Here is a 22,158-nt window from a genome sequence, read left to right as displayed (position 1 = left end):
GTGTGCCGAGGCAAAGCCAAAGGCTGTAGAAATGACACCGACGCCGGCGGAAACTAAGCCACTCAAGAAGGACATGGTCAAGTCCTACGCGACTGCGACCATGTCTAAGAAAGAAATAATAGAGAATGGACCGACACGCCATGTCGTGACGGTCTACTTAAAAGATAATGACTCCGACTGGGAGCAAACGAGAAAGGCCATGGCGCAAGGCTTTAGGCCAACACACGAAAAACTGCAGGTCAAGGCAGTAAAGAAGATAAGCAAAGGAGGACTCCTTGTCGAAACGACGACGAAGGAAGGCCTCCAAAGTCTTATAAAGAATAAGCCCTTGCAAAGCTTGGGACTAAAGATCGGCATCCCGCCGAAGAAGAAACCAAAGATGGTAATCTACAACGTACCAGACTTTGACGAGAACCAATTGCTTTTTGCCCTAGGAAAGCAAAATGGCGAAGGGATATCGCCTGAGGCGATAAAAGAAATAAAGCCCCTGTTTAAGACAGGAAAAGGAAACCGCAAAAATTGGGTGATAGAAGTATCACCCAAAGCAAGGAAAGCGCTCAAGGACAGAGGAAGGCTGTTCCTTGAGTGGCAAGTATGCCACGTACGTGATTACGTAGTGGCAGGGAGATGCTTCCGCTGTCAGGCGTTTGGCCATATAGCCAAACACTGCCGGGCGGTTGCACATACATGTGGCCACTGCGCCCAAGAGGGACACTCGTTCAAGGAGTGTCCAAACACGAAAGAGAAGCCCTCCTGCATTAATTGCAAGAGGGCCCATAAGCCACATAGACACTCGTCCAGATCGGACGAGTGCCCAGCGTACAAGTACGCTATAGCGAACCTAATCCAGAAGACGGATTATGGAAACTAAGTGACGAAAGATGGTGAGACTCCACCCGAACGACGGCGCGGGCATAACGACCTCAGGGAAGTTATGTGTCGGGAGGGTGTGATCGCAACTTGTTGCGATCAAAACTCTTACAGAAGCTTGTCCTGTAAGCCCGCTAGAGACCGAATGCGACTCAGCCTCCTCGTGGTCCCCGCTGGTACCGTCCTGGACGGTAATATTCCGTCTCAGCGGGTATTATCGGACAGGGCGGCTAAATGAGTCGCGCCCCGCGAGGGGCGGTCTTCTCTTCTGATGATCCTGCGGGTGAAGGAGAGGTTATTCCAAACACAGGCATCGTACAGGCGCCGGCTGTACGGTGCTCCCTTGGCGAGGGTTCCGCCAAGGAAGTGGAGGCCCATCAGGCTTCCCGTTGTGACTTGTCACATGCCGATATGAGTATAATCTCGAGGTGCGGCATGCCCTACTTCAGGGTAGCGGAATACCTTCTGTCCCTATCTACTTTGCCCCAAGGGCCGTGTGGCGATCACGGTTCGGGGAGTGGCGCCCCCGGGCTCCTTAGCTAGAGTCTAACCAACCCTTGGTGTGGACGAGACACCTTGATATGGCAGGCACAGCTTATTTATGTATGTAAGAAGCCGGACAGGTCCTACCAATAGACCTGCGATTGGATTGGTACTACGGGCGCTCCGGTTGCCCATGAGGGCGTACGAAGGGTGCCTAGTCCCCTTGGCCCCTCACAGAGAGTGACCATGGGTGCTTGTCCCCGGGTCCTCTCGGCCGGTGCAATTGGTGTTGGATTCGTAGTGGCAGTGGTTGCAGCCTACATGCTGGGCACAGACCTTTCGAGGGTCTCGGCGCGTGAGCAGCGTCCCACCTGCTCCTGGACCAGACAGGAAATCTGGTAGAGTTTTTGGAAAGGTAACTCGGCGCTACCAACAGTCTACTTCCATGGGACTCGTCATCCCCGGGAAGCAACGCTGGTAAGGCTTCGGCTTCAGCTGACTGAGCTTAATCTCAGTCCCTCGCCCATGGGGGCTCTCCTAGGTAGGCCTTCATGGCAGGTACTAGGAGAATAATCTATGGTTCCCTCTGTCCCTATCTACTTCCCCCAGGGGCCGCCGGTAGATGGCGGTTCCCGAGCACTAGAATACCGTAACCGGCTGTCGTTAGCAACGACCCACCGGGCCAGGGGGCCTAATAACCCTCTGTCCCGGTGGTACGCGCGACAGACCGGCCGGGGGTCTTGCCTTAACCGGCTGGGCCGCGACGAGATAAACCTCTATAATAAATCCCTTGCTCAAGCTATGGCGCGCGGCGAAGGGCGCGTATCCGCCTTGCACTAACACTGTGGATACGTGGCCGGTGGGTGCACCGGTCCCTAGCGGCCACCCTTGGCGCACCTGGCGCCCCCCAAGCGTAGGAGCCTTCCCCTCGGTTAGGGCGTAAACCGGGGGGTGACTTATAGACGTCCCGTTTTCGTGGGAACAGCATGGATAAGAAAATTAATTTAAAACAAATAATTGGGATTGGGGAGGGGAAAGGTAAAGGGAAAGGTGGGAGGAAGAAGGCGGAAAAGGAGAAGGAAGTGAAGGGTGAAACGGAGAGGGCTAGCCGTGCTAGTACCTCTAGTAGCGTAGATGCTTCTACCTCCAGAAGCAGGAGTATTAGTTTAACGAGGCGCAGTGAGAGCCGCGATTCGAGCGCGAGCTCTAAGAAGCGCCGTATGGATGAGGATGTGGATGTGAGTGAATGTGAGTCTATGAGTGAATGTGGTAGCGAAAAGGGTGTATGTGGAAATTTGGAAGGTAATCGTGATCTGAGTGCGAGTGTATGTACTATTGTGCGTGAAGATGTGAATGTTGAAAAGGATGAATGTGTGAGAATGCGTGCAATTGGTGAGAGACTGCGGAAATGTATGTTTGCGGAGGCGAGCAAAGTGAGCAAGAGTGTGATTGAGAATATTTTGAGCTGTGCGAGTGAATATGAGGAGTGCTTGGTTCGGTTGATGTGCGAAAATGAGAGATTGAAAGGCCGGTTGGATGAATGTAGGAGAGTACCCGTCCAGAGTGTGTGTGTGAATGAGAAATCTTATGCGAGTATGGTTGGGTCTAAAAAGAGTGTGCCTGCGAAATCTAGTGTGAGTGTGAATGTGCCGATGAGAGTGAGTGAAAAGAAGTATGCAGTTGTGATAAAGCCTAAGGATGAGAATGCGAAATTAACGAGTGAACAAGTAAAGGAACGAGTGTTGAATGAGATGAGTAAGAGTTTGAATGTCAGAGTAAAAGCCGTACGAAAGACGCGTAGTGGAGGTATTGCCGTCAAGACGGTTAGTGAGAGTGAGGTAAAACGGATGCATGAATGTAAGAAATTTGATGCGATTGGAATGCGTGTGGATGAGCCTCGGAAGATTGGTCCGAAGGTGATTGTGTTTGATGTGCCTGTGGAGATGACGAGTGACGAGTTAATGAGTGAGATGTATGAGAAGAACTTGAGAGAATGTGTGAGTGAAAGAGAATTCAGAGAGCAAGTGCGTGTGGTGAGTAGAAGTAACAAAAAGGATGCGAATGTAGGTAATGTGGTATTTGAGTTGAGTGTGTGTATGTATAATAAGTTAATAAATGAAGGAAGAGTGTATGTGCGTTGGCGTGCGTGTAAGTTGCGTGAGTTCGTGAGTGTGCTAAGATGCCATAAATGCTGTGCGTTCGGGCATATGGCCAAAGAGTGCAAGGAGAAAGAGAGCGTTTGTCATAAGTGTGGTATGAGTGGACACTTAAAGAGCGATTGTAAGAAGGATGAATGTTGTCGTAATTGCAAGCTGCGTGGAAACAAGAGCGACCATTCGGTGACGTCCCTGGAATGTCCCGAATATAAGAGAATGATTGGGCGTGAAAGGATGAGAATAAGTGTAGAATAATGGATGAATGTATAATAAACACGATCCAGTGTAATTGCCAGCGAGCGTATGCGGTTATGTGTGACTTGGGTGTATTGATGAGTGAGAGACGAGTGAGTGTGGGTATCATACAAGAGCCGTATGTTGCCGTGGATGGATGTGTTAAGGGTTTACCCGCAAGTATGAATGTGTATGTCTCTGAGGTTGGTCGCAAAAGCGCCGCCATTGTTGTGAATGATGCGAGAATGGAGTCCATGTGCGTCAGCGATTTGACGGACGAACATGGTGTATGCGTGTGGATTAAGGGGGACTTTGGCGAGATGTATGTTGTGTCTGTGTACTGCAGGTATGGCCATGACCTTGAGCCGTACCTGCAGTACCTCGAGCGTGTGCGTGTGAGAATGAGGGGAAAGAGACTGTTGATTGGTATGGATGCGAATGCAGTGTCGCCCTTGTGGTACAGCAAGGGCGACCTTCATTCACGTGAAAATGTTTTGCGTGGTGAAATGATTGAGGATTGGGTGATTGGAAACGGAATGAAAGTATTGAATGAGCCGAGTGAATGGTATTCGTTTGCGGGAGTGCATGGCCAGAGTGATATTGATGTCACTCTGGCAAATGATGTGTGGACCAGGTGCCAGTTTGAATGGGAAATCATGAATGACTGGGGAGTGAGTGATCATAACGTAATTAATATTCGAGTGAAGTGTATGAATGAGAGTGTGAACGAAACATCGTTTGGAAAGAGGTGGACCAGCAAGGGTGTTGACTGGGATGGATATATGAGTGAGTTAACGGGGTGACTTTTAGATCGACCCAACTCGTGGGATTTTCATGGACAGAAATCTTAAACTTGGGGATATATTGGGGGGGATGTAGAAGGGAGCGGGGACGTCGAAATGACGCCCCAAGGTTCGAGGGGAAGAGGCGTGGCGGGTTCGTCCCGCAGTTTGAGCCCCGTCAGAAGGGGGAAACGTGTGGCCACGGAGCCTGCTGCAGGCGGAAGTGGAAAAAGTGTGTGTGTTAGTGTGTCTGATGAGAGTGAGAGTATGAATGAAGTTGTGAGAATGCGTGCGACTGGAGTGAAATTGCGGAAGTATGTGTTTGCAGAAAGTAACCGTGTGAATAAGAGTGTGAGTGAGTATGTGCTTAATTGTGTCAGTGAGTATGAGGAGATATTAATCGGTATGATGAGACAGAATGAAAGGCTGCGTGGACGTTTGGATGAGTGTGATAAAAGAGAAAAGGAGAGAATGACCGGTCCTGTGGTGAGTGCAAGCATGTCGTACGCGGCTAAGGCTGCAAAGAGTGCGACAAGTGTGAGTGAGCGTGTGTCTGGTGGATCGAGCCAGAGAGTGAGTGAGAGACAAAAATCGTATGCTGTGGTTGTGCGTGCGAGAGATGAGAGTGTGAAAATGTCGAGTGATGAAGTGAAAGAGAGACTGATCAAGAATGTTAGCAAAGATTTGAATATAAGGGTGCGTGCGATGAGGAAGACGAAGAGCGGTGGCCTGGCCATCGAAGCTGCGAGTGAGTGCGAGTTGAAAGTGTTGAAAGAGTGCAAGAAGTTTGCTGATTTGGGGTTGAAGGTAGAGGCCCCGAAGAAGATCGGACCTAAGGTCATCTTGTTCGATGTAGAGAACGAGATGACAAATGAGGACCTGTTGAATGAAGTGTATAGTAAGAATTTTAAGAACGAGAGTGTGAGTGAGAATGAATTCCGTGAGAGAGTGCGTGTTGTGAACCGAATGAATCGAAAGGGTGTGAATGTAGGGAATGCAGTGTTAGAGATGACGAAGCGTATGCGTGATATTGTAATGAATGAGGGAAGAGTGTACGTTAAATGGCGTGCGTGCAAGGTGGAAGATTTCGTGAATGTGTTGAGGTGTTTCAAGTGCTTCGCGTTCGGGCACATGATGCGTGAATGCAGCATGAAAGAGAGATTGTGTGAAAAATGTTGTGAGAGTGGACACTTAAAAGAAAAGTGTAAGAGCGAATGCGTTTGCAGAAACTGCAAATTGAGGGGACGAAAGGGTGACCACTCGGTCATGTCCGCTGAGTGCCCGGAATATGTGCGAATGATAGAGCGTGAAAGGATGCGTGTATGCGACGATTAGTCATTGTATGAATGTTTTGCAGTTGAATTGTCAGCGTGCGTATATGGTTATGTATGATGTAAGCAAGGTAATGTGTGAGAAACGGGTGAGTGTTGCTTTATTGCAAGAGGTATATGTGTATGATAGTTGCGTGAAAGGGCTACCGTCGTCCTGGCGGGTCTTCTCCGACTCGGAGGAGCCCGGGAGGGCGGCGGTGGTTGTTGCCAATGAGAACTTGGATGCTATGTGTGTGAATGATTTAACGTGTGAGCTTGGTGTATGCGTGTGGATTCGTGGGGACTTTGGTGAAGTGATTGTGGTCTCCATGTACTGCCGATACGGTCGAGACATCGACCCGTATCTGGCGTACATGGAGCGTGTGAATGAGTTTGCGCGTGGGAAAAGTGTGTTGTACGGTATGGATGCAAATGCGACCTCCCCCTTATGGTATAGCAAGGTTGGGGGTCGTAGCAGAGAGAATGAGATGCGTGGTAGAGTGTTGGAAGAGTGGGTGCTTGCGAATGATATGATTGTTGTGAATGAGCCGAGTGAGTTTTATACTTTCTCGGGCGTGAATGGAGTGAGTGATATAGATGTAACGTTGGTGAATGTGATGCCGACCGGGTGCCGTTTGGAATGGGAGGTGAAGAGTGAATGGGGTATAAGCGACCACAATGTGGTCCTTATACGGATGTTGTATGGTGTGAGTGGTGATGAGAGTGTGAAGGTTGGCAGGAGATGGGTATGTAAGGATGTCTGCTGGGAAGAGTATGTGAATGATTTGCGTGTGACTGCTGAATTGAATGCAAATGAGTTGTTGTGTGAGTCGAATGTGGACAGAATGGTTGAAACACTGATGGGCTGGATCCAGGGGGTGAATGGTAAACATATGAGAGAGAGTAAACGTAAGAGTGATAAGAAAGTTGTGTGGTGGACGAATGAGTTAACTGCCCTTAAGGGCAGAGTGCGAAAGAGCCGGCGTGAATGGCAAAGAGCGAGAAAAAGAAGTGTGAATGCTGATGTGAAATTGAGAGAGTACAAGAGAGCGCTGAATGAGTATAAGTACCGAATGAGGAGAGTGAAAGAGGAGAACTGGAAACAGTTCTCCAGAGTGTCTGTAAACCTGGATCCGTGGGGCCCAGTGTATAGAGTATGTCGTGGTAAGAATGCAAGAGAGAGTATAAGTGCATTGAGAGTGAATGATGTAGTGTATTCGACGTGGAAGGAGTGTGCGAATGTGTTACTAGAATGGTTCTTCCCAGCGACAAGTATGCAAGATGTTAGTATGAATGATGCGATGAGGGATGATATGAGTGATTCTGTGAGAGATTTTGAATGGGATGAAGTAAATGCGGCTGTAAGGAAGGCGAGATTGGGTAAGGCACCCGGTTTGGACGGTATAAATGGTGAGATGTTGCGAATGATATGGAATGCGATTCCGGGATGGATGGTGAGTGTATTTAATGCATGCCTGAGGAGTGGTTGTTTTCCGTCTGTGTGGAAGGAAGCGCGTCTGGTCATTATACCAAAGTCCCCTGAGAAACCGCGAACGGACCCTGCGTCGTACAGACCTATTAGTTTATTGCCCGTGTTGGGGAAAACGCTGGAGCGAATGATGATTGCGCGATTGAAGAATAGAGTGAATGCGAGTATGAATGAGGCCCAACACGGGTTCCGCGGGGGCCGTTCGACGGAGAGTGCATGGATGAATGTGAGGAAGTATGTGAGAGAGTGTGAAAGCAAATATGTTCCTGGTGTGTTTGTTGATTTTAAGAGTGCGTTTGATTGTTTAGAGTGGGTGCGTGTGATAGAGAAGTTGTGTGAGATTGGTTGCGAGGAAGTAGCTCTGTGGAGGAGCTACTTCCAGAATCGCAAGGTATGTATGGTCAGTGCGAATGATGTCGTATGGAAGAATGTTGAAAGGGGCTGCCCACAGGGGTCCATCTGTGGTCCGTTCATCTGGAACTTGATGATGGATGGGCTCCTGTAGCGGTTGAGTGAATGCGGGTGTAAATGCGTTGCGTACGCTGACGATTTGCTGTTGCTTGTGGACGGACAGAGCCGAGTGGAAATTGAGCGAAAGGGGAGTGAATGGATAAGTGTTGTTTGCGAATGGGGTATGAATGTTGATGTGAGGGTGTCCGAAAATAAAACTTCGGCCACCCTCCTCAAAGGGCGTGTGAGTCTTACGAGGTGCCCGAGCGTGAGAATGAATGGAAGAGTGATTCGATACGCGGCGAAAGTGAAATATTTGGGTGTGTGGATGAATGAAAGAATGAGTTTTAAAGCGCACTTGGAACACCTCAGAGTGAGAGTGATGAATGTTGTTGGTCAAATGCGGCGAGTGTTGAAGTATGAATGGGGTATGAATAAGCGTGCTGTGAAAATTGTGTATAAGGGTTTGTTTGTTGCGACTGCGTTGTATGGATCGAGTGTATGGTGTGAGTGCATGAAATTTGGGTATGCGCGTGATTTGTTGAATAGGTGTCAATGTTTTGTCTTGTATGCGTGCTTAAATGTTTGTCGTACCGTGTCGAGTGAATGTATGCAGGTCCTCATGGGGTCTCTACCTTGGGACCTGGAGTGCATGAGACGAGGTCTAGTGTGCATGATAAAGAATGGATGGGAGCTGTGTGAGAATGAGTTTGTACGGATGGAAGAATTGAGTGAAAGGTCTATGGATGAAAGAGTGGATCTCGTGAATGAAAGAGTGTATGCTCGATGGCAGGCCAGGTGGAATGAATGCGTGAATGGAAGGGTTTTGTATGGATATCTGAGGAATGTTAGGTTTGCTGAGTGTGCCTGGTTCGATCCGAGTGTGTATGCGTATTTTCTGTTGACCGGACATGGTAGCATGAATGGGTTTTTGTATAAGCGTGGTTTGAGTGAGACTGAAAGATGTATGTGTGGGGCTGACTGCGAGGATTGGAAGCATGTGTTGGTTGAATGTAGTATGTATGATGATATTAGAAACCTGAGTGAATGTGGAGTGAGTGTGGGTGTGGATGGCAGTGTGGATGTTAGTCGTGTGTTGGAATGCAAGGCGACGTATGAATGTTTTTGTATGTTCTCGAGACGTGTGTTTGTGAGAAGACGAGTGAATGCGAGAGTGAATGTGTGAGAATGGTGTCTCGAGGACGCAGGAGGGCTGCCGGGCTGTAACCCGGAGGCCCTTGGGGAGTAACGACCCCACGTATCCGAGTTGGCCTTACCCAGGTCGGGGTCTGCAAAGGCCCCAATGGGAAGTGGATTGGTTCCACGACAGGCATACCAGTACGGCCTTCTTCACTGGTACCGCGGGGGTTAACGTGAGTCCCCGGAGGGAATTTCCCTCCGGTGTCGACCACTTGGGTTGGACTCGCGGGGGCAGTGGTACAGCCTACGTCGCAGGCTAGGGGTGCGCGTCCGCAAGGGCGTGTCATCCCGGCGGGTGAGCTGCGTCGCCAACAGCTCGGCCTGCTTAGCCGGTAGGGATGTTAGAAAGGTCCCGGCCCAGACCAAGGGTGTCGTCGGGGCTTGCACCCCGATGACGAATCTGGTAGTCCCTGGGGAGACCTCCCTTCGGGGGCCCGCTGGTTGGGCGTATCCCAACCCCGCGCCCATTGGGGCCATGTCTGTTAGACCGTAATGGTGGGTACGGGCACGTAAAATACCACGGACACATTCTGTCCCTATGGATTGCCCCAGGGGCCGTGTGGCGATCACGGTTCGGGGAGTGGCGCCCCCGGGCTCCTTAGCTAGGGTCTAACCAACCCTTGGTGTGGACGAGATACCTTGATATGGCAGGCACAGCTTATTCATGTATGTAAGAAGCCGGACAGGTCCTACCAATAGACCTGCGATTGGATTGGTACTACGGGCGCTCCGGTTGCCCATGAGGGCGTACGAAGGGTGCCTAGTCCCCTTGGCCCCTCACAGAGAGTGACCATGGGTGCTTGTCCCCGGGTCCTCTCGGCCGGTGCAATTGGTGTTGGATTCGTAGTGGCAGTGGTTGCAGCCTACATGCTGGGCACAGACCTTTCGAGGGTCTCGGCGCGTGAGCAGCGTCCCACCTGCTCCTGGACCAGACAGGAAATCTGGTAGAGTTTTTGGAAAGGTAACTCGGCGCTACCAACAGTCTACTTCCATGGGACTCGTCATCCCCGGGAAGCAACGCTGGTAAGGCTTCGGCCTCAGCTGACTGAGCTTAATCTCAGTCCCACGCCCATGGGGGCTCTCCTAGGTAGGCCTTCATGGCAGGAACTAGAAGAATAATCTAGGGTTCCCTCTGTCCCTATGGATGGGAGTTCACCGCTAGGAGGCGCAGGATACAGACGCGTGTTCACGTCGCTCCGTGTTTCGAGGCCCAAAAAAGTGGTAAACGTCAAGGAGAAATCCGTTTTCGTAGTATAAACGCGAAGTGCAAGTGATTCCGGGCATTCTGTGCTAAGAATCGTGAAATTCGGACAGCGAGGGCCGAATTTATCGAGGAAATAAAGTTAGCGTCGGTTGGTGACGTCATCTGGCGTCACCTGAAATTTCGAAGACTCGTTCCCGTCTTAATAACCGCGGGACCGTAGAATCGCCGCGGCTAGTGGTGTAAATAAAACATTCGGTCACAGTGTTGTGACAATCTCTAGTGAACTGTCGCAAATTAAGGATATTCATCGATATATATCCCGGTATCAACGTCAACAGATTTGTCGACGCCATCTTGGACGCCATATTGGCGGCCATATTGGCGGCCATATTCTGACGTCACACGCCGCCAGCAGCTCCCCTCAGCGTCGACGACGGAGCCGCCAGCAAACAGTCCTCGCCGCAGCAGCGCCGCCATCGGCCAAATAGCGAAGCAGCCAGTCGAGCCCCATCCGCCACGCCGTCAACTTCGGCCGCGAGGCGAGATGCAGAGTTCGGGGCGGAAGAGAACGTTCGAGCAGAGGTCGGAGTCGGAAAGCGACGAACGCGACTCGTCCTCGTCCTCGTCCTCCGGATCCACCATACCGACGGATGATATGGACAGCCCCGTCAAGGCTGCGTACTTAGAAGGAAAGGAGGAGTGGTCGCCTGCCCGCACCAGGAAAGGGAAAAACAGGAAGGCGAAAGCTGCGAAGCAGCTAATAATGGAGGAAGCCGCAGAGACCCCGCCAGCAACTAAGGCCGCTCCCACACCCGAGGTAGCTGCAGTGACGGGGAAACCAACAGCCACGAGGAAGGAGGTGACTGGGGCGAGCGACACACCCAGATCCACAGAGGCCGCGTTGAGTAAGTCCCGAAACATTAACCAATACATTTTTAAGTGTATCACCACGCAAACCGAGGCAAGCGACACCATCAAATCAGAGCTAATTAACGCAGTAGGAGAGTTGACCCACCTACTCACCCAGGCGCTCGTAGATAAAAGCAATCTCGAGGGCCAAATAAAGGCCCTCAAATCCGCGGTTCTCTCCCGCGTTACCGCCCCCACAGTCCACCATACCGCGACACGCCCCCCCACCCGGGCAACAAGCAACAAACCCGGGCCCCAACGGGAAATGATCTGGGCGGAAAAGGCCCGAATCCCTAAGCGAATAATATCGATCGCGAACCCCAAACGCGAGCAACCGAACGTAATAAAAATCGTCCCGAGCGACACTAAAACGTACGCCGACTCAGCGGCAACGCGGAAAGCCGTCCTGGAGATGGTCTCCCCGGAGGCCAGCAAGCTTCAGGTCCGAAGCGTCCGTCTCCTCCAGGGGAACGGTATAATTATCGAGGCCGCAAAGGGATGCGACCTGTCGACCCTCTCCGCCCACCCGAAGCTCAAGTCAGCCGGTTTCACGGCAGCGGCGCCCCCTAAGTCGAGCCCCAGAATAATTGTGCGCAACGTACCGCGGACCGAAAACGACCGATCCCTGATCGAGGCGATCGTCGAACAAAACTTCACGAGTAAGGACAAGGCCGTCGTTAGGGAGCAAATGAAGGTCTCCTTCAAATCAGGACCAAAGGACAAGGACACCTGCAATGTCATCTTCGAGGTGTCAAATAAAGTCCGGGAACTGATAAAGAACAAGGGCCTCCTCTACATCGGCTGGGAACATTGCCGCGCGAGGGACTACATTGTAGCCACGCACTGCTATAAATGCCAATCCTTCGGGCATACGACCAAGTACTGCCGCGCCCCTAAGGAAATTTGCGGATACTGCGCCGCCGAAGGACACTCCTTCAAGGAGTGCCCAAACAAAACCAAGTCCCCTGTTTGCTCCAACTGTCGGAAGGCCGGCAAGGAGCACAAGGACTCCGTTAAGCTGGAACAATGCCCAGCGCATAAAGCGGCACTAGAGCGGGTCCTTCAACAAACCGACTATGAATAACGCCCATAGTCGTACCCACAGCCAGACCCTGAAACTGGCGCAATTAAATATGCGCGGATCCCAAACCGTCTCCCTCGAAATGTCCCGCATTATGGGGGAGAAGAATATCGACATCCTGCTCATGCAGGAGCCGTACAACGTGAAGGGCAAATTCATCGGCCTCACGAACTGTACGGCAGTCACGGGCACGGAGCCTGGCAGCCGAGCCATGGCGGGAATCGCGATACGCAATCCCAACCTCGAGTCCCTTAAGCTGTCGCATCTCAGCGACGACTATTGTACGTGTATCGAGGTAACAGGACCATTCGGGAAACTGTACCTCGCTAGCGTATATTTCCGCGAAGTCCTCGCTTTGGCACAGCACCACAACCGACCCGCGAGGCGAAGAATTGGAATGGGTTGTAGCCCAGGAAAATCTAGTAGTCCTCAACGAACCCGGTAACGCCCCCACATTCCGTAACCATAAAGGATCATCCAACGTAGATGTAACGCTGTCAAGCCTTCCGACCGTCGGGTTCGTAGGAAGCTGGAAGGTCCATGAAAATTGGACATCCAGCGACCACAACGCAATCACTTTCACGTACAAGGCCCCCACCACAATGGGACCCGCCTCCGCGAGCCCCAGATTTAATACATCCAGGGCCGATTGGGCTAAATTCCAATCGAACCTGGAAATAATCAAAAGCAGCCTCCTCCGCGATTCCCGGCTGGACAGCAAATCTGCAATTGAGGCCTCAGCTGCGTCCCTCCAAGACGCAATCATTACGACTGCGCAAAAATCCCTCTCGAGAAAGAAAATTTTCCCGAAATCGGTTCCCTGGTGTACGGAAAACCTGACCCGGCTAAAGAAGAAAACTTACCGCATGCGGAAGTCCTTCCAAGTCGAGTCGGACCCTTCCATCAGGGAGGCGAAACGCGTCGCGTACCTTCAGATTCGCAGGAAGTATTCCTACGAAATTCAGACCGCCAAGCGATCAAGCTGGCGAGACTTCGTAACGGAATCCTGCGCGAAAAACCCATGGGGAGCGGCGTATAAAATCTGCGTCAAAAAGATCAGCCCCGATAAAGCCCTGGCCACTTCCCCGGTTCTGTCCGGTTCCACTATCACGTGGGAGGAGACCGCGTTAAGTCTCCTGCACGCCCTTGTTCCCGACGACGCCCCGGACACGCTCGAGTGTCAACGTCGTAAAAGGTCCGCGAGCGTAACCCCCCCGGATACCCCAGACACTCCGCCCTTCACGGAACAGGAAATTTGCCATGCAATCGGCTCGATTCGCAATGGCAAAGCTCCAGGTTCCGACCTTATCGAGGTCAGAATGCTTAAGGCCGCTTATCCGGTCCTAATAAGCGAAATCTCAGCCCTCTTCAACGGCTGCCTGTCACAAGGCAGCTTCCCGAAGCCATGGAAATATGGCTCGATACGCGCTCCCCTCAAAAGCCCCGATAGGGACGAGTCCGCGGCCAGCTCCTACAGGCCCATCTGCCTTCTCTCGGTGGCTGGGAAATCCCTGGAGAAGCTGATCCGCGAAAGGCTGGAGCCCATTTTTCTCCACCCCGGCTATGCTTCCCCTAGGCAGTTCGGCTTCCGAAAGGGAAGGTCGACGACTGACGCCATCCGCGCCGTCCGCGGCGGGCTCGAGGGGTCAACGACAAAATACGCGCTTGCGATTTTGTTTGACATCTCGGGCGCGTTCGACAACGTGTGGTGGCCCAGCGTCCTCTTTCGCCCCAAGGAGCGGAACTGCCCGAGAAACCTATATAGACTCGTCGCGGACTATCTCAACGACCGTACGGCCTCACTGATAGGGAAATTGACCCGTGTCGAGAAACAGGTAACCAGAGGATGTCCTCAGGGCTCAATCTTAGGGCCCAGCCTCTGGAACCTTGTGTTCGATAGCCTGCTGATCACCCTGGCCAACAAGGGGATAGAGGCGTTCGCCTACGCGGACGACCTCTTGATCCTCGTCCCAGGAAACAGCAGGCTTCAATTGCAGGAAAAGGGACAGCACGCGACAACCATCATCGAGAAATGGTGCGAGTCCGAGAAGCTGACCCGTTCACAGGAAAAAGCTGAGATGATCCTCTTCCGTGGTCATCTCGACACTCGAAGGCCCCCACAATTAAGATTCAATCGAGGCAAATACGTATGGTTGAAACCGTAAAATATCTCGGCGTCTACCTTGATCAAGGCCTGAGGATCCGGACGCACGCCCGGAAAATCAGGTCGAAGTGCGCCGAGAAATATAACTCCATGGCCGCCATAGCCCGCAGGAACTGGGGACTCAAATACGAGTCCCTAGATGTTCTATACAAGGGACTTTTCCTGCCAATTGCCACGTACGCCGCCCCCGCGTGGAGCGACCTGGTGAATAAGACCTCCGCCTCAGAACTCCTAAGGGCGCAAAGGTACGCTCTCCTGCGTACCACCAAAGCCTATAGGACAGTATCAACCGACGCTCTTCATAGCTCAATCGCTGGCGCTCCTCCGGTGGACCTCGTCATCAGACGCGTAGCGGATGGCAGAAGCGCTGAGACGACTTTGCCCATGGCAGATACACCCACCGCTTCCTGCCATGCGTGAGGCAACGGATGAGCATGGGATGGTTCTCTTAGGACCATTACATATCTCAGTTCATCACGGGTCACGATGACTTCGCGGATAAACTCCACAGCAGAAGGCTAGCCGATAGCCCCCGCTGTCGCTGCAGTGCCCCCAACGAAACTCCGAGCCACCTATTATTTGAATGCCCTCTGCATAACGCAGAACGCGAGCCCCTTCGAAACGCCTTGCGGACCACCGGGAACATGGATTGGCCCCCGCCCCCACCGGACCTGATTAGGGAATCGATCTTCCCGGCACTGGCACAAGCCGCGCGCGACATCCTCCGCGCGAAGGAAAAGATCCGGGAAGATCGCCCCCCACGCCGCGATCAATCTGCGAGACCATCTCCAGCAGCAACGCCCCACCCGACGCCGACCGCGGCCGCCCCGCCACGCGCCCTCGCGAACCCGTCGCGGAACCATTATACCCGGCGATGTCGGGATACCCGCGGACGAGCGACACCACCCCCACCCACCTGCGAAAAAAACCGTGACCCCCCCCCTGCGAACCTTTTCTTTTCTTTTCATTTCTTTTCCCTTCTATTCTTTTCCTCTCTTTCTCCCCTCCTTTACGCTTCCCCTCAACCCCCTCGCACTCAACCCCTTTTCTCTTTCTATCTCTCTCACCCCTTGTCTTCACCCCACTCCGCTTATCAAAACCCTGACAGTCCATGCGGGCGGCGCTTCGGCACCGTGACTGTAGGGTTCAACGGCGAAGGCAATAGCCGTAGCCAACCCGCTCGGGATCAAGCGAAAGCTAGCGAATCTACCTCCACGTGGTCCCCACTGGACAGCGCTGGACGTTGCTTGCAGCGTCCAGGGCTGACGAAATGAGCCGCTTCCCCTCTTCTAGGGGTAGATCCAACTTGTCCGATGACCTCCCCGAAAGGGGAAAGAGGGCAGGGTTGTTCCAAGCCATATTCGTCACAACATCTTCGGACTTCCCCTCGCAACTGTTGAACTAGAAAGTAGGGCCGAATAACACCAGGCCGGCGCTACCGATATGAGAATAACCTCGAGGTGCAGTATGCTCTCCTGAGCAACGCCTAGACTACATGTCCCTATCTACTTCCCCGAGGGGCCGCCGGTAGATGGCGGTTCGGGACTTTGCGCTCCCGGGGTTCCCGAGCACTAGAATACCGTAACACGATCAGTCTCGACCTGACCGTGGCGGTGTCAACATCGTGGAGTGAACGCTCCCGTGTGAATCTACCATGACAACGGACGCGAGGCAAAATAACGTGGACCCCAACAGCCCCCGCGGGTCCATGGCAGGGAGACCTGCATCGGCAGGGGGGCTCTATCTTATAATGGACCAGGCAGGACAATGGAAAACGAGATGGATCACGAAATGGACAATGTCCAAGTGTCCACTAATAACGAAGATACTGTCCATACTGACCGACCAAGGACGGCAAGGACCATAGAGAAAGACATAGAAGCAGCTGAGGATGCAGAATCTAAAAGAAAACGAAAGTGCCAAGTGAAATCGAAAGTTGGCACGTCAGTGAAAAATGTTTCGGACCGTGGAGTGGACACTGAACGAGTTGGCGAGAAAAACTTGTACGTGGCAGAAAGTGGACATTGTGACGTATCAGCCACCAATAGCACAACATCGTACCTCGAAGGACAACGACAGGGCAACCGTTTTTCCGAAACATGCGAGTGCCAAGTCGAAATGAAAGTTGGCCGAGCAACCGAAAACGCTTCAGGCGTTGAAAATAACACCCCCTGGACTACCTTAGACGTTCCTAGCGACACCGAGAGAGGGCGCGAGGGTGTATCAACCGAAAAACGAACCAGTTCAAATACTGGAAGACTGAGAAGAATTTTTACAAGTCTTAAAGTTTTCGAATACCAACGAAATTCAGAAGTTTGCACCTCAACGGATAACGTTTCGGGCAATGGAAGGGACACACCCAGGGCTACCCAAAGAGTCCCCAGCGACACCCATAGAGGGCGTGGGAGGCTGTCAACGATCGAAAGGACCGGCACAAATTCCGCAAGGTTGCGAGTAGAAAATACCATGTTAGAAGTGTACAGGCACCAACCAAATTCCGAAATTGGCGTGTCGGTGGAAAATGAAGCTGGACATAACATAGGACTAATCCAAACCACCGAAACAATAAGAAGAGAATAAGAAAAGAACAAGAAGAAGAAATAGAAGAGGAAACAACAGAAGAAGAAAATAAGATCGTAATCAAGGTACCGATGGAGGAAGTGCAATACTGCAGATTCCAAAGATGCCAGCAAAGGAACGTGGATTTCCTCAACCTTACGGACCTGAACAGACATTATAAAGGCCAACATAGCAGTAATGACATTGCGTGGCAATGTAGAAAATGCGGCAAGGAGTTCCCCGGTCTACACAATTGTAGATGCCATATCCCAAAATGCAGACAGCAAGTGGAGACACAAGAATTACCACACATATGTGAAAAATGTTCGCAACAATTCCACACTGCCAGAGGATTAGCAACACACGAGAGGCACAGACACCCAGAGATGCGGAACAGAAAAAGGTAAGAAGAAAACGATCGCCAGAAAGGGAGACCGGGTAGAAGAAATTATGTATGGACGGAAAAAGAAATAGAAGAGCTAATAGCACTCAACCAGGAATTCGCAGGAGAAAAAAGACCTAACGTGGAGATAAGGAAGAGAATGCCAAGTAAAACAGTGAAACAAATTAGTGACAACAGAAGAGAATTAAATAATCAGGCCAGAGGAGTACAGCAGGAGAGTGTCATAGAAGAAGAAGGACAGATAGCTACGAATGAAAATGTAGAAGAAGAATCCCGGGAACAAGAAGAGGAACACCAACAGCAAAACTCAACAACTCTCCTTCTAAACCTTGAAATAGAAGATTTAGACGATATAGTGGACCAAACGTGGCGAGAACAAATATCGAGGGCCATTAAAAGAGTGTCCCTGCGCAGGAAGGATGAATTGCACGAAATAACAAAAGAACTGGACGAGATATTCAACAAGATAGAAGAAGGTGAAGATGCACCATCACTAATAGACCAGTGGATCAATAATTCGTTCAACCCTATCATATTGGGAGAAGAAAAGAACGAAGAGATAGAAAAAAGGCAAGACCCAAAGAAAATAGGAAAGAAAGCAGGTCGGATAAACACAAAAAAGAACAACCACAACCGAAGAGCGAAATTTAGATTCGCCAGATGCCAAGGGCTATACGAGAAGTGCCCTAAAAAACTAATAGATATGGCGATAAGCGGTGATTTCTCCGTGCTAGACAAAAAGAAGGAACTCCCGGCAGAAGTGGAAATTAAGACACTTTACGAACAAGTGTGGGGACAAAAGGGACCAAAAGTAACCAGCAAAAAAGAGCATCCTGAAGCCACTTCCTTACTCTCAGCCTGCCCACCATATACAGAAGAGGAAATCCTAAAAAGAATTAGGAAAATTAAAAACAACACAGCAGGCGGACCAGACAAAATACGAAAGACTCATCTAAGGAAGAAAAGCATAGGAAAAACGCTGGCAAAACTATTTAACATGCTAGTGCTCACAGGTCACTACCCAACACCGTGGAAAATGAATAGAACCACACTACTGCCAAAACCTAACAAAGACCCAAAGGATGCAAGGAATTGGAGGCCTACAACTATAGGCTCCCTTGTGGCAAGGATCTTCTCAGGAACCTTAGATCAAAGAATGAGAAGAATCACAACCCTATCAGAGAGGCAAAAGGGATTTATACAAGAAGATGGATGTAAGAATAACATAAGGATGGTGGAAACGATAGCTTCGAGGATGAAAGTAGAAAAAGGAGGAATCATAAGTGTAATAGACATATCCAAGGCTTTTGACACCATACCGCACTCAGCGCTGGAACCCAGGCTTAGAGAAAAGGGTATACCTGCACATATTATACAATTAATAAACAACGTGTACACTGATTGCAGAACAGTAATCAAAACGAAAAGCAACCAGGGAATTGAAATAGAGATCCAACGTGGAGTTAAACAAGGAGACCCTCTATCACCCCTACTCTTTAATATAATGATGGACGAAATAATCGAAGACAAAAGCAGAAACACTAAGAGGATCGAAATAAATGGCAAAGGAATAGCAGTTCTAGCGTTTGCAGATGACCTAATCATCATAGGAAGGGACAGAGAAGACGCACAGGAACAGCTACAGATACTGGACCAGAAAATAACAGAACTGGGTATGGAACTGGCAACTGATAAATGCCTCACCTTTGAAATCGTAGGAAAGAAGAAAACGTGGTACGCCAAGAACCCGGAGCTGAAAATAAAAAATAAGGAACTACCATACGCCAGTCCAGAACATGCGATCAGATACTTAGGAGTGGACATAACTCCATGGAACAACGTCCACTGCGAGGGGACCACGCAGAAGATACTACAATCAATAAGAAATATCACCAAGATGAAACTGAAACCGCACCAAAAGATGGACCTTATTCAAAGGTTTCTACTGCCCCACTTTCTGCACAAACTAATTGCATCGGCTCCACAGAGTACAATACTAAAGGGATTAGACCACAACATAAAGCAGGAAGTAAAGAAGATCTTACACCTAACACCCTCCACAACAGACGGCCTAATTTACACAACGAAGTTACACGGAGGCCTCGGACTTCCCAGATTAGAACATCTGGTTAAACTGGCTGTCATCAAACACGCGTTAAAAGCAGAAGAGTACAACGACGCAGCTCTGAAAGAAGCAATACTGGAAGAGAATGTACAGAAGAAATTAAAAGGATATGCAAACTCCCTAAGAATAAATTGGCCCACCTCCTTACAAGAACTACAGGTCGCGAAAAAGAGGCTAAGAAGAGAAAATACGGACAGATGGCAGCAACTAATATCACAAGGACAAGGAGTAGAATACTTCAGAGAAGACAAGATAGGAAATTCATGGCTTGCAAACCCAAACTTACTAAAGCCATCAAGATACATAGATGCACTGAAACTAAGGACCAATACTTTCGGGAACAGAACAACGTTACATAGAGCGAAATTGAATGAAGATGTTGGAAACGCTAGGACATATCATTGGAGGGTGCATCAGCGTTAAACCGATGAGGATTAGAAGACATGATGAAATAAAGGACTTGATCACGAAAATAGCAGGGCGATCATGTGCAGTATTCCCAGAACCGACAGTGCGAGTCGGCGGCAACCTCCTAAAGCCGGACCTGATAATCAAAGACCAGGAAAAGCTAATCGTAGTCGACGTTACGGTCCGCTACGAGGTGGGAGGAAGCTTAAGACGAGCATATACGGAAAAGGTGGAAAAATACAAAGAAGCAGCACAAAGCATAAAGGAAAGACTGGGATGCAACACTGCGGAAGTCCTACCGATTGTAGTAGGGGCAAGAGGAGCCATGCCGACTAAAACGGTGAAGAATCTAAAAATATTAAAATTTCAGGAAAAAGACTTGATGACGGTCTCAATGATAGCATTGAGGTCGTCAATCGAGATAGCAAATGCCTTCATTGACTACGACAATATCATCTAAATTTACATTAGAAGATAGCAAAGAAGCGTAGATAATACGCTATAACCGCAAAATACCGAGAAGGTAATATACTAGAACATATCAAAGTAGATCCAAAGAAATAAAATTAAACCCAATGAAGGCACTGCTTAGTAAGCCCATGTGTAAACACGGTGCGAGTCGTATGACGTTTTCCGAGCAGGAAAACTGTCACGGCGGCAGAGCCGAGCGGGAGAAGACGCCGCTCGGGGCAGATGCCTCCACGTGGCTTTCCCCGGTAACACGCTTCCGGAAGCATGGCCAAATTTCGCCTTCCTTTAGAGAGGACTCTGTTAAGACTAATTATTCCGAATCCGTTTCTAGGTGGTTTCGCTAGAAGGACATAGATACCCCACACTACCCTCAAAATTTTTTTTCCTTTTTGATATAATATTGTTATAGTTGTTATTTATTCTAAAGTTGTTAAGTTTGAAACCCAATGGGGGGGGGGGCAATACCCCGGAAATCCGCCTTCTTGTAATTTACAAGCCTCGTCATCTAATTAGTGACGCGCATGAATGGATTAACGAGATTCCCTCTGTCCCTATTTACTCCCCCCAGGGGCCGCCGGTAGATGGCGGTTCGGGACTTTGCGCTCCCGGGGTTCCCGAGCACTAGAATACCGTAACCGGCTGTCGTTAGCAACGACCCACCGGGCCAGGGGGCCTAATAACCCTCTGTCCCGGTGGTACGCGCGACAGACCAGCCGGGGGTCTTGCCTTAACCGGCTGGGCCGCGAGGAGATAAACCTCTATAATAAATCCCTTGCTGAAGGTATAGCGCGCGGCGAAGGGCGCGTATCCGCCTTGCACTAACACTGTGGATACGTGGCTGGTGGGAGCACGGAGGGACATATTATTGACCCATCTCGTGGGATTTATATGGATAAATCGAAAATAAAACTTGGGGATATTTTGGGGTGGTAGCAGGAGGGGGAGGTCCAGGAGGTGGTGATGATGCGTCCACCTTCCGCAAAGGGAAGGACATTAGTGCCCAGGAGTGCAAGCCCGGTCAAACGGGTAAAAAGGACGGCTTCCGGCTTGGGAGAGGTTGGGGTTGTTCCTGGCACGAGTGGTGGTGTGAGTGCGAGTGCGTGTGCTAAGGAGTGTGTGAGTGAACTAGAGAGAATGCGTGAGACAACGAGTAAAATGAGGAAGTTTTCGTTTGCGGAGAGCAACCGAGTCACAAAGCAGTGTATCGAGTTCTTCTTGGGATGCGCTGCTGAGTACGAGAAAGCAATGGTAAGCATGATAAGAAAGAATGAGAGACTGACTGGTAGACTAAGTGAATGCGAGAAGTATTTGGATCAGAGAGTGAGTGAGTGTGTGCAGCGTGTGAGTGTGTGCAGCGTGTGAGTGAGGCGCGACCGGTCTCCTATGCAGGAGTGGCAGAGAGAGTAACTAGTAGTGTGAGTGCGATGACAAGTGGATCAAGCCAGAGTATGAGTGTAAGGCCGCGTGCTAAATCGTACGCGGTCGTTGTGAAAGCGAAGGACGAAAGTGTGAAATTGACGAATGAGGAAGTAAAGCAGAAAGTGTTGAAAATGTGAGTGGTGAGTTAAATATACGTGTGCGTGCTGTGCGGAAAACGAGAAGTGGAGGGCTTGCCATTGAGGGGGCCAGTGAGAATGAAGTGAACATGTTGATTGAGTGTAAAAAGTTTGCTAACTTGGGATTCAAGGTAGAGGCCCCAAGAAAGATGGGACCGAAAGTCATCATCTTTGACGTAGAGAATGATATGACTAATGAGGGCCTGCTGAACGAATTGTATGTGAAGAATTTTAAGAATGAGGGGGTAAATGAGAAAGAATTCAGTGAGAGAGTGCGAGTGGTGAATCGAACGAGTACGAATGG

General features: G+C 50.3%; 1 protein-coding gene across 1 annotated transcript; it reads left to right on the top strand.

Moving 5' to 3' along the window:
• Positions 1 to 16,983: 16,983 nt before the first annotated feature.
• On the top strand, positions 16,984 to 19,842 carry LOC143175500 (uncharacterized). The gene is made up of 2 exons (XM_076374088.1): positions 16,984 to 17,294; positions 17,409 to 19,842. Exons 1-2 carry the CDS (start codon positions 16,984 to 16,986, stop codon positions 19,840 to 19,842), a joined length of 2,745 nt encoding a protein of 914 aa, XP_076230203.1.
• The last annotated feature ends 2,316 nt before the right edge of the window (positions 19,843 to 22,158 follow it).

Source organism: Nomia melanderi, unplaced genomic scaffold (genome assembly GCF_051020985.1).
Source record: "Nomia melanderi isolate GNS246 unplaced genomic scaffold, iyNomMela1 scaffold0095, whole genome shotgun sequence".
In the NCBI taxonomy this organism is placed as follows: Eukaryota; Metazoa; Arthropoda; class Insecta; order Hymenoptera; family Halictidae; genus Nomia; species Nomia melanderi.
The sequence above is the reverse complement of the archived record's forward strand: the minus strand, read 5'-3'. Positions and strand labels throughout refer to the sequence as shown.